Genomic DNA, 13,845 nt, shown 5'->3' with positions numbered 1-13,845 from the left:
TTATTTCATGATAGAACTGGCACCTATCAAGTAAGAGAACAGAAGAACATTTCTTGCCAGTGGAGGATATCTAGCTCAAATGCAATTTGGTAATGATGAACATTAGGACTGAGAATTTATAATTTCATTACTATAGGGAACTTTTACATCCATAATTCAGAGCAGCAGTCTGTCCATAGTGAGTTGTCATGCAGTATTACCCAGGGTTCTGAGGTGATAAGTGATTTGTTCAAGGTCATATAGTTATTATGTGTCAGGGCCAGGATCTGAACCTTGACTCTAAAGTTAGCTCATTATTAATCATTTCTTTTTACAACTATTATCATCCCCATTTTTCTACTCCTCCTCTTGCTTTAAAAAAAAAGAATCATAAAATTTGAGTGTTGAAGGGAATAGTCTAACCTAATCCTTAGAACAATCACACATCTCTACAATATCCTAGATAGTCAGCCAAAATCCACCTGAATTTCCTTGGTGCTATGAAACTTGAGATTCTTATGATTTCTTTTTTATATTAAGTGTTATGCAAGTTTAAAAAACTATACAAGTCATTATCACTATTGTTAATTTGTTATTCTTATATTTTAATGGAGTTTGGATAGAAATGATAAGTACAAGTAGCTGTCTCAATGTTATTCTTTTATATATTTAACATAGTTGCCTTCAATTATTTGAAAGAGTTTCATTTGGGATATTGGTTAAATGGGTCACAGAGGATCATAGCAGGAGCTACAGTTAGATTTTTATTGAAGAAACATATTTTAATCTTCACACAATGAAAAAGCTGCACACAATTAGGCCTATACAAACATGAATATTCTAGACTTAAGAGGGATTCCTGACCCCAGGAATCTTCAAATAGAGATCAAATGAATATAGCTTCTCAGACATGTGGCAGATGAGATATAATCTACCTGTCCATGCTGTACATTGTATCTAGACATTGCATAGTGTCTATAATGGATAGATACAATATATCTTGTGATAGATAAATAAAATTTATCCACACAATATACATGTTATGCATTATAGCTATACAGTGTGTGACATCTGTAATATGTGAATATAATGTAACTATGTCATATTTGACAGAAACAATATATCTATGCAGTATATGTGCTATCTACACAGAATGTGGTGTTGACAATGTATAGATGCAATGCCTTTACACTATATTTTTTACAATGTATAACATAATACAATGTACAGATACACAATGTGACTATACAATGTTAGATACCATTTATTTATCCATTGTGTCATGCTGTGTCCAAGAAAAAAATCAAAAAAACCCTTTTCAGGGATATTGTAAAAGATATTCTTCTATTAGGTCAGGCTAGATGCTCTCTAATTTTTCTTCAAGAGCTTAAGATCTTAAGTTTTCTTATACCCAATATTTAAAGGAGCATTTTTGAGCACAAAAAATAATATTTACTGAGGTTGCAATGTATATATCATGTAAATTACCCATTGAACTATAAAATACTACTCACGGTGGAAGAAATTTACATGCAAGTGCATCAGGATCACTACAAGTTTTAAAACACGGAGTAGCACATGGTTCATATCGCCACTCACACATCCTTCTATAAGGTACTGCTGCTGGAATTTCTGGAAAAGTAAAAGACAAAAACAAAAATGTTAACCTGTATTTTCAAAGAATTTATATCTTGAAAAAAAATGATAGTGAAAGTATGAAGGATAATTCTAGAGTCTTGAGAGTCCTTGGATATTAATTTTTTGGAATTTAAAAGCATAGAGATAAAGGGTATTAAGTTTGGTTATGTTTGCTAGGAGTTACTGTAACTTCTAGAAGATTTTTTCTTTCTTTTGAGTACATTGCTGGGATTTATATTACAGGTTGTCCCGAGTAATTTTGTAGTAATAAAAGATTTTCATGTTGAATGCTTATTTGTCCATTTCCTATTATCCAAAAACTACATTTGATATCAGTTTTTACTGTCTGATATCACATTTTCTCTTGATGAAAGTGGAAACCTTCAACAGGTAATCATAAGTAAATATTATTATACTTTTATACTTTCAAGTAAGACTGGTTAGCAATTGAATTTGTCCTCTCTTAAAATCTTAGTAATATCTAAGCTAAAGATTTCTGCTTTGTGACATATTCAAGAATTTTAAAACAGAAAACTTCTTGGAATTCATATGCTGTGTAAGTTTCTTCTTTCAAACAAAAAAAAATGTTTTTGCTAGTTTAGAGGACCTCAACATGACAGAAAAATTCTTTGCTTGCAATAAGAAATTCTCTTTACCAATATTTGAGGTACTCTTCCCTCAATATATAATCCTCAAAAATTACCCAGGGTACTAGGGTAAAATAACTTGTATAAAGTTATATAAATAATACATGTCATATATATAGGGCTTAAATTCAAATTTTCCTGGTTTTAAGCCAGCTCTCTGTTTAATATGTCATGCTGCCTCTCTTGAGCAAATAATTCGCCATCAAACTCCAGGCCAACTAGTGATAAGCCTCTCCTTGCTTAGATAGGCTGGTTCTCAGAAAGAAGGTAGATTATTGACAATACTATAAGTGAAGTCTTGTATATGTTGTCTCCCATCTTCCCTATCCTTTTAGAAAACAGGTCTTTTTTGAGGGGAAGTTTTTGAGGGGAAAACTACTTCATATTTATTTCAACACCCCCAATATCTAACAAAGTATGTGACATAGAGTATGCCCTTAATAAATTGTTGGTGTTTTGTTATGGATCAGAAATCTGAAACAAGGATTCTTATAAGGTGTTAAGTCAGTAGAATTGATGAGACAATGGTTATCTAGTTTAGCATGGTGATTAATAGTTCTCTAAGTTCAGTATGATTGATTTAATCTTACAACAAATAATGGTCTCCTAGTGATATAATGATTCCTAGTCTGTAACACCTGTGTCAGCAAAGGCCGACTTGCAGCTCCTTCAGATGTTATGATTCACAGCTGTGGAGACTCTCAGAGAATTGCCCTGTCCCTTAATAATTCCCCATTTTTTTGGTTTTAGCTGTTCATTTTCCCCCCACAGCATGGTCCACACACTGAGGAATGCAAGCAGCACTATCACTTCTGGATGGTTGTAGCAGATGTTGATCGAGGCAAACTTTCAAAGGGAGAAGAGGACTATAGTCAGAACAGGTATTTAAATCTCTCATCGGTCTCCTGGCTCAGCCCTTTGATGTGTTGGCCCATTTAATTACCCTGACTAAAAAAAGTCTTACCGGAGCTCTTCTTCCTTAACTCTAGGAGGATCCCACCAATGTTGGTTATATCAGCTTTTCTTTTTCTCATTCTAAAAACTTCCTGGAGCACTAAGGAATTAAGTGACTTGTCTGGAGTAACATAGCAAATATTTGTTAGAAGATCAACTTCAGATCTCATATATGTAGAATACCTAAACTTTCTTTTTATTTTCTTTTTAATTTATGAAATAAAATGAGCATTTTTATAACATAGTACAATAAAAAGGTGTGTTAAGGGACAGATCAATTCTCTGAGAGCCTCCAGAGCTATGGATCATAACATCTGAAGGAGTTGCAGGGCAGCTTTTGCTGACACAAGTGTTTTGGACTAGGAATGAGATAAATTGGAGGCTGAAGAGAAGAGAGCAGATTATTCTAGACATAAGTGACAATCAGTGCAAAGACATGGTAGTGATTTGCCATGTTGAGGAGCTGCCAATAAATGATTGCAGCTGGAGTAAGTGGAAAAGTGAAGAACTTACAAAGTTTGGAAGTCTAGAATGGAGGAAGAAGGGTCCAGATTATGAAAGGCTAAAAATGTCTATATGAGTCTTCCATCAAAAGTATAATGAACCACTTGGTTATCTTCTTCTAGGTCTTTCAACATTTCATGATTACCTATTCAGCATTTGGACAGATATCGCTCTGCTACAGCTCCCAGTTGATTCATAATAAATACACTTCATTTTCCAATTCATTTCTTGAGTGACAATAACATCACTTCTCATACATGTCATTATTGGTCATCAGCTAATATTATACCATCTAGATCCTATTTATAACTATTGTACATTTATTAATTGACCCTTGAGTCATCTTTAACTTTTATTCTTCAGAGACTGTAATGGGTCAGGAAGGTCTATAATCAAGAGACTGTTCTGCCCCAAAAAATGTGCCTTTTGTTTCGGGATATAGTTATCAATCATTTAAAGTCCTGTCCCTCCTCTTCAGTTCTGGACTTGGTTTATTATTCAGCTGCAATGTCTATTCAAGGTATCTGTACTGTTAGATTAACTCAACAGGATATCAATTCATCAGTATATATGCACAAGACACATTCTTCATCCTTTTTTTCTGTTTAGGCTGTCAAGTTGGACTCCTTTGAGTAGTCATGAATTTTATTATGGAGATTGCTGTGGTTCATGTTAGGTATAAAGAGCCCAATGTCTTCTTCACAAAAGAATATAGAAGGCCTCACTATACAACATGATAGACCGGGAAAGTCCTAGCTATAAAGAAGATATAACATTAGATTCTTTCTCTGTCAATAACCAGTACTGTGACTTAAATTAACCTCACTGTCAGTGTTCTCATCTTTAAAGTGAGGGATTTGGGCATTATGATATCTAAGTTTTCTTCCCTCTGAATTCTTGGGTAGACATCTTTCAGGATGATATAGAATTTTGGGGGGGAGCTTACATCTAAAAGTTTCATTTGTGATTCAGAATCAGAAAAGCATGAAATATTTTCTGTGGCATCTGCTAAGAAATTGGAGATAGTTTTTAACATGTGCAGAAAACTAGTTGAAGAATATTTTGCTCTATCAAGTCAAATGCTTTTTTTAAAAAAATCAATTAACATTAATTTCCTTGGGCTTTTGTTTCCTTGCAATGATTGAATTAATTGCTGTGAAAATGTGGTCTCCTGCAGAAAAACAATTGTGAAACTCCATCTATTCTCTTCTCATGTTATCATTAAAGATGCTTTTAATACATGTGCAAATCATTCTGTTTTCTAGAGATGAAAAAGTAGATGTATAGATCACAAGTTGCCAATATTTTCTGGATTTCCGCCCTACAAATATGTTTTTTTTTCCAGCTTCCAAATTATTATGGCTGCTTCCCTTCTCCCCTTTTCAGGAAAAGATATCTCCAATCTGATGTAAGGAAGTAGTGAAGAGCAAGTGAACAGAACCTTAGATTATCTACCATCAGAATGGCATCATACCAACTCATGTAAAGGACATGGACTTGTGACTAAGTCCAGCATTGCTGTATATAGGAATCAGCATAATGGGGACAATCCTATAGGAGTCTTTACAAAGCTGTAGGACTATACTTTATACAACCAGTCAGTCAATAAACATTAGGCATCTACTATGTGCCAAGCCTTGTGTGAAAGCACTGGAGATACAAAGAAAAGTTTAAAAAAGCAAAGACATTCCTGGCTATCAAGAGTCTAATGGTGGAAATGATTTTCAAACAACTATGGATAGACAAAGTATATACAAAATAAACTGGAAATAATCAACAAAGGGAAGGCACTAGAAGTAAGAAGATTAAGGAAAGACTACCTGTAGAAAGAGGAATTTTAACTGAGACTTCAGGGAAGCCAGAAGGCAAAGATAGGACAGACTATTTCAGACATAGGGACAGCAATAAAAATACTCTGAGCTACAAGATATGAGAACAGAAAGAATGTGCCACTGGATTGCAGGGATAAAGGATGAGCCAGGATGTGATTTGGTAATACTTGTGCTTTAGGGAAAATCACTGTGGCAGCTTAGTGGTAGGTGAATTGAAGTGGGAGAGGCTTGAGGCAGAGAAAGCAACCAACAGGCTATTTCCATAATCCTATTGTAGGTGATAAGGGTTTACACCAAGGTGGTGGATCAGATATACTAGCAGACATTTTGACTCACCTATAGCCATCAAGAGACATCCACAACCATCTATAATGTTTTGAACAGACTCATATAACTCAGGACTGGGCAGACCACTCTACATCCCAGTCAGTTCATATTAGGGTCAAAGAAAGGTCAGGCAAGCACAAACAGGATGTAACACAGGCCTAAGTAGCCTTGAGATCCCCGGACATGATTGACTATGAGTAAACAGAGACCACCTTCTTGGGCGGGAACTTTGACCACTCCAGCGGGAACCCTGAATACTCTGAAGTAGCATCAGGAATGGGAAGTGTCTCTGATTGGCTGTGTGTGTGACTTCATGGACCCAATATAAGCTCAGTGGGGGAGGAGCTCGACCCTTTTTTCACCTGGAGCTCCACTAAGAGAAGGAACTGAGAGAGGTCAAAGAGTAATAAAGTTCCTGAGCTTATCTGCAACCACTCTCTAGTGCTCTATGGTGTTTTAACGGCATCCCTATGAGAGAGCAGCCAGAGGGTCTCTGACAACCTCAGAAAGAGGTAAACTTGATATAAATACTTACCAGAGATTTCTCTGAAGCCCTGGGAATTAGGAGAGACTGGCAATAGTATGTCGCAAGTCACTTTACATTTTAATCTATTTTCCTCATCTGCAAATGGCATTTACCTTCCAGAGCGGTTGTGAGGATCAAGTAAGCCAGGGAAAGTATGTTGCAAAACTTGAAGTACTTTATAAGCACAAGTTATTGTTATCATCATCAAATAATACTAGCAGAAACATATAAGCATGAGCAGAGGTAAAGGGGCACATAAGAGCTTGTTCCTCCTCCATCTGTTGCAGAGTCATGTCAACTTAGAAGGCAGAAAATCTAGTGGGGGAAGATCAGATCCAGTATGTTCAGTTGAGTCACTTAAAGGCTTATGACTTAGGAGAGGATTGTCAGGGTGACTGATCAGGTTGATTCTGGGTTTTTTATTTTGTTTTGTCTTTATGATAATAGAGCTTTGAAGATTATATTAACTGTGTCATATTATATTAGCTGTGAATCATAATATTTATACTGCTAACACTTTAATAAAGCACTTTATGTAAAAAACCTATAAGCCTCAGTTTCCTAATGCATGAATTGAGGGTATTAGACTTCATGAACTTGAAGTTTCCTCTCTATCTCCAAATCTAAGTGATTTGGAAATAATAACAACTAACATTTATATAATGTTTACTATGTACAAAGTACTGTATTAAACACTTTTCAATTGCTATTTCATTTGATTCTCATAACACACTTTGAAAGGTGATATTATTATCCCATTTTACAGATGAGGAAACTGAGGCAAATAGGGGTTAAATGGGGCCCTTGGTCATACTGCTAGTAAATCTCTGATAGGAGTAGGAGTCAGGAAGATCTGAATTAAAAGCTATATTCAGACACTTAACAACTATGCACCTTAGGCAAGTCACTTAACCTTGATTTCCCTTAAGTTTATGATCTATAAAATGGAGATAATAGCATTTATTTCCCAAGATTTTTGTGAGAAACAAATAAGATGCTCATTGCAAAGTACTTAGCACAGTACTTGGCATGTAGTACATCCTTAATAAATGTTTATTATTATTATTACTCAGGTTAGAACTAGCCTAGGACATATTAGCATACCTTCCATGATGAAGCTACTGGCGTGCTTAAAATCTTCAGAATCATCATATTTGGAGACTTTGACAGTGGAATCAGTGAAGATAATGAAAAACCCTTTCTTGCTGTGTAATTCAAATGCACTATAACCGGGAATCCAGAGGCCCTGGTGGTGGAAAAACGTGGCATTTCGGCGAAAACCAGAGTTTGCCTCCCATTGTTCCAAGCTGATGCTGTCATCCTCATGGACAAAGAGAAAGTAATTTGGCCTTTCAGCAGATTCTAAGGAAACCAGTGATAAAGCTGTAATACAGAAAGAAAGAACAAAGACAATCAACTCTCTCTCCAAAAAAAAAAAAAAGATGAAATGGCAACCAGACTGCTAAACTTATATTTTACCTCTCTCCTACCCTCAAATCACACTGTCATTATAGATAAATATTTTTTTGTATATAAAGGACATTTTTTTCTTTCTTGGATTTGCTTGGAGTATAGAACTAGAGATGGCATAGCTGGGTCAAAAGATATGTAGAATTCAGTACTGTTTGGTGTATAATTACAAATTACTTTCCAGAATTCATAGGTCCATCAGTGGCTGCCTCAATGTGCCTCATAGTACAGTATAGTGTAATATATGAAGCATCAAAGGACATGAGTTCAAATCCAAGGTATACTTGAATTAGGCAAATCACTTCATTTCTCTAAGCTTCATTTTACTTATATATAAAATGTAGAAATAGGTAGGTTATTACTGAGGTTTCTAACCACTCGTATAAGAAATGGTAACCCCAAAGACTATAGAAATATCTTTATTGTCACTCTGGAAAGTAGAGGGATTAGTTTTATTGTTAAAATGTCAAGAAGGTCTTTGGATAGGTTTTCTTTTATTTTCTGATGGACTTTTCTACCCTTAATAGAACTAGAAATATCATTATGCTGGTATGATCCTTCATACCAAGAATTGTCTTTTTCCTCTTTTTTGAATTCCCAGCTCTTAGCATAGAACATGACACACAATAGATACTTAATTGATATTTATGGACTGATTGATCATTAGAAAATATACAAGTATAGTTAATGCCTACCCAGACATCAATTAAGATGAATTTTCAATAAAAGATATGCATCCCTGCATAAAAGCTGGAGAAAAACTAAATTAAAAGGCAGAAAAAAAAGAGAAGTAATATGGTCATTTTTACTGAATTAAAGAAAAAACTCAATTTACCTTTCTATTTTGATACATTCAATCACAAATGTATATACAGAATTTACATTCTTTGTTTCCTTAATTTGTGACTCAATTTATGAATTCTTATTTTTATTTCAAAATTATTGTTACCATTTAAGAAGTCACTTGAAAAAATGAATTGATATGAACCATTAAAAGAGTAACATGATAATGTACTCTTTTGTTTTATTTCATTTTGTTTTGTATTGCTTTTCTGTTTTTCTTTTTGCTTATTCTATTTCTTCAAATAAAATAAATTTGGAAGAAAAAAAAAAGAATATCTCCCTCAAATCAAATATTAAAACTCTACATTCTGAGAACAGATTGTCTCAATAAAACTTTTGAATCTAAGATATATCTAAATTCCATCTGTTTATATTCAAATTTTTATCTTCCAATCATATGCAAATTAATATCTATTTTCTGCCCTTTCACATTAAAAAAAAGTTTGAAAACAGTATTTTTCTTCCTGAGAATGCAAAATTTGTCTGGTATAATATAAGAAAAATTTAATGAGTATGGTTTATTAGAAAAAAAATCCATATTAGCTAATATATCTATATGAATTTAAATAAAAACATTTAAGTTCTTACAATGTAAATGTTAAGGATGTAAAGATAGAATAAGATAATTTCTATCCTCAAGAAATTAACATTCCACTGAAAAAAGAAATCCTATTATCTATAGGTGTAGTGTGCTCTCCTGGCAGTTACTATTACTAGTCTGTCCTAGGCCCAACAGAGTACCTTTGACCACTGACCTTTGCAGTGTGAACTCTACCCGGCTCGCCTCCTCTGAGGCCTTCAAAGGTCTCTGACCACGATCTCTTGAATCTATAGCTTAATAACCGGTAGCACACTCAAGAACAGCCACATGTAATCTTAAAAAGACTTTGTTATACCTACTCATATAATGCCCTGACTTGTTGGTTCCCGAGTGAACACCTGGTCAGAAGACCCAAGTGTTCACTACCAAAATCCTTACCTCTTTTGGCTATCCATCTTGGCTTGACCACCCAGGCTAGGGAGCCAGGGTAAAGAGAGCCAGGTTAAAGAGAGCAACTACTGCCTGCAGTGGGCTTATAAAGGGCCTGTGAGGTCACACACACAGCCAATCAGCGAGAGAGTCACCCATTAAGAAGCTATCTCATTGTAGCCAAGATCCCACCTACAAGGCAGTCCTAATATCCACAGAAATTACTTCTGGGCCTCAATCTCCCAATGCACTGTGTCCGCCCATTTAAAGGGCCCTTACAATTCCCTTCTCTTGTTTTGTGGGAACCGCACATCTCATCAAGCTAAACTTTGAGCACCAGCTATAGTTCACTTGATCCATGAGATGATAGTGTTATGCCCAAGAAGGTACAAAGCAATAGATCAGTAAACAGAAGTATGACAATGAGAACCAGGCTCAACAGTGGCCCAAGTGTTCAACCCATTCATCAAAGTCATACTCGAGATAATATGCCAAAGAGGTTGGATGCCGATGAGATAGGATGGCAACACTGAGGTGGGATCAACCTATTCTCAAACTTTCAATGGGTAAGAAGCCTGGCTCACTGGCTTGGAGCCGGCATGGAATGCGAGTGCCTAGTGGGCCACTTTTGGTAAGCAGAACTGACGCTGCGGGATGAACCGAATGCCGGGGCCCTTACATATAGGCATCTAGGAGCAGTGCATAGAGCTCTGGGTCTCAAATCAGGAAGATATGAGTTCAGATAGAACCTAAGATATTTACTAATTGTTAATCTGCAAAAGTCACTCTCTACTTCAGTTTCTTTAATTATAAAATAGGAATAGGAATAGCACCTAGATATGAGGATCAAATGAGTCAATATGAAACAATACACATTTGGAAAATGTGTAGCACAGTAGTGTCTAACACAGTAGACATTTGATAAATGCATTTGTCCTTCCAATTTATTATTATCCATGTACCACAAAGTTTTTTTTTTTTGTTTTTTATTTTTTTTAAGTAGAAAGCATACTTACATGATTTTTTTTCTCTGAAAAGTCCAGGAGTTATCATAAAGCTAAAAAACACAAAATCATGTGGACTAGTTCTTTTTAAAGGGAAGATTTTTCTACTGGTAATATTTGCTCCAAGAACTGTGCCAATGCTTGCATAGCTAGCCAATATATATGGTCCTTCTCCAAGTCCTGGTGAAACAAAGATAAGTCAAAGATGAATTTTCATAGATGGTTTTACTTATTTCTATCATTTTACTAAATGAATTTTTAAAAAAAAGATACAATTGGATTCGTATAATAAAGTGTGTTTTATCTGTGACAAAATAAATTCATTGTTTAAAGAAAATAGCATTTACCCTTTATTCGGAAGATGATATGCTCCAAATTGGAGAAAGTGGAGCTTTTATATATGACTTCTCTGAAATTTTTTTCTCATCTGTAAAATCAGAGAATTGCAGAAGATGATATCTAAGCTATCACATGCCTTGATTCTGTAATTCTAGACGTTGAAAGGAAATTGTAGACTACACGTTTGATACCTATGGTCTAGAATATTGAGAATTTGAAAATTTTGCCCAGGGACACAAAGCCAGTATGTGTCAGATGGCACTCTTGAAATCAAGTCTTTGTAGCTTGGAGATTGACTCTCTATCCCCTATCCCCATAGTTTCTTCTTAAACAGATGCAGTAATGACCAGAGACATGTATGTTCAGGCATAGTCATAGTTTCTAAAAACTCATCTCTCCTTCAAGTTTTTGTGTTTTCCAGTAAACATAACTCTAAGTTTACTTATTACACAAAGTAATTCCAAGATCCTCTCCTTCCTCCCATCTAATCCCTTCTTACATTCTGTCTTCTGTAAGATTTTGCCAAGTCCTCCCATTGCATCAAGGGCCATCTTGTTCTGATCTACATCTGGACATTGGACCCACATATTTCTGAAGGGGAAAGTGAATCATGTGACCTTGCATACCCCTCCCTCATTTAAATCCATTTCACTTGCATGTCACAGCATCATTATTGTTATTTGTCCACTACAAGAACAACAGACAAACAATAACAGACCCCTTGATCACTAACTTCCTTCTTTTCATCTTCAATTCATTCTTAGCCACTAGATCTTTTCATGCCAATTACAAATCTACTCAGGCCTCTCTTATGCATAAAAAGCAAACAACAAAAAAATTATTGTGTTGACCCCACTATCCCTCTGAATATTATTATAAAACTTTCTCTTATCCTTCATAGCTAAACTCTGTTTTTCCTCAGCTAAACCCTTACTTCTCAGTCTCTTGTTTGCTAACTCCAAATCTGCTGCTTGGCTAAAAATGTTCTCCGTAGAGCTTCTAATAATCTCTTAAATGGATATTCAAAGGTATTTCTCTCATTTTTCATTCTATTTGGCCATTTTGTACTTCTTGATATTGCTTACTACCCTGGCTTCCTACATAATCCCTTGGCTTCTGTGACACTTTCTTCCAGTACTTCTTTTTCTTTCTTCAAGTCCTTCTCAATCTCCTTTACTGTATCCTCTCCCTCAGTAAGATGGGAATCACTCAAAGTCTATCCTGATATCTATTCTCTCTATATTCTTTTAATTACAGAATTTTAGAATTGGAAGGGATCTTCCATAATAAATCCCTATCCTAAAATATTTTAAAATAAATCCCCCCCTACAACATACCTAAGAAATGGGCTTGAAAGTACCTTGGGGAAGATCATTTTGCTTTCCTATAGCTAAATTTTAATACACTTAATACATTATTCCTGACATCTAATCCTAAGTTTACCTTTTTATAACTTTTGTAACTTTTGAAATTTTTTCTTGGTTCTGTTCTCAGAGGTCAAACTATATAACTATATTCTCTCTTTTATATGATAGCCCTTCAAATACTTGAACATATCCTGATATCATTTCCCTCATGAAACTTCTCTAAGCTAAATTTCTCAAGTTCCTTTAAAAAATCATCATATGATGTGGACTGCTTCATTAGACTACTTTTCTCCTCCTCTGGATCCTTGCTAATTTATCAATATTCTTCCTAATCTGTGGTGCCCTGAACTGAACACTACTGCATGTCTCCAGACACAAAGAAGACTGTCACTTCTTGAGTTACAGTCCAAAGAAATATTTTTCAAATGTGATTAAAATCTAGATAAATTATACTGACTGAATTCCCCTAATCAACCAACTTCATGACCCTTTCAAAATTCAATTTAATTCAATAATAATGCATTAATTCAACCATAATGTACAATGTAATGTTTATTATAAGCCAGACACTATGTTAAATAAGGTTAATCTCTCATGATTATTCTTGATAAAGCCATTTTTCTCTTAGAGATGATAATACCCTTTTCTAGGTTTAAAGGGCAAATGAATAAAAAGCCTTCCAAGGGTGGAGCCAAAATGATGGAGTAGAGAAGCACTCAGTCAAGCTCTCCCAACATTCTCCTTTGAACAACTTTAAAACACAACATAGAGCAAATTCTGGAGTGGCAGGGCTTCAAAAAAGTTGAGATTGAGACATTTTTCTAACTCAAGGCAACATCAGAGGTTAGAAAGAGAGTGATAGAGGAGGCTGGTCAACAGTCCACATGTGGTGATGGAAAACAAAGCAATAGCAACTTACATAGTTCCTAAGCCAGAGATGGTAAAAACAAACAAACAAAAAAACCTGGCAATTGGTCAGAAAGAGATTACAGAATCCTCTTGTTATTTAAATGAATGCAAGACCAGAAATTATTTGAAAACTCAATGGCCTATCAATTCTGATGGAAGTGGCTATCTCAGCAATGAGAGGATCCAATTCAGTTCCAATGATGAACAGAACCAGCTACACCCAGAGAAAGAAAACTGTAGACCAATATTTTTAATGAATATTGATGTAAAAATCATAAATAAAATGCTAGCAAGGAGATCTTATACTATGGCCAGGATGGAGGGTTTGAGTCATGAAATCAAAAATCAGGAATGCAAGATTTAATTAATATTAGGGAAACTATCAGCATCAATGACCATATCAGTAATATGTATATATATATATGTGATTATATTGACAGATACAAAGTATAATACCCATTCCTATTAAAAACACTAGAAACATAAGAATCTAGGAAGACTTTCTCAAGATGGTAAATAGTACCTATCTAAAAACC

General features: G+C 35.0%; 1 protein-coding gene across 1 annotated transcript in view; it reads right to left on the bottom strand.

The window, feature by feature from the left end:
- The window catches only part of OTOGL (otogelin like), a 209,691-nt gene that overhangs the window by 62,055 nt on the left and 133,791 nt on the right, over positions 1 to 13,845 (bottom strand). Inside the window, 3 exon segments of the mRNA XM_074270858.1 lie at positions 1,494 to 1,611; positions 7,512 to 7,790; positions 10,707 to 10,874. Coding sequence (XP_074126959.1) covers positions 1,494 to 1,611; positions 7,512 to 7,790; positions 10,707 to 10,874 — 565 coding nt within the window.

This window comes from Sminthopsis crassicaudata, chromosome 5, assembly GCF_048593235.1.
Source record: "Sminthopsis crassicaudata isolate SCR6 chromosome 5, ASM4859323v1, whole genome shotgun sequence".
NCBI lineage: Eukaryota > Metazoa > Chordata > Mammalia > Dasyuromorphia > Dasyuridae > Sminthopsis > Sminthopsis crassicaudata.
Note: the sequence above shows the minus strand (reverse complement) of the source record. Positions and strands in the feature narration are given on the sequence as shown.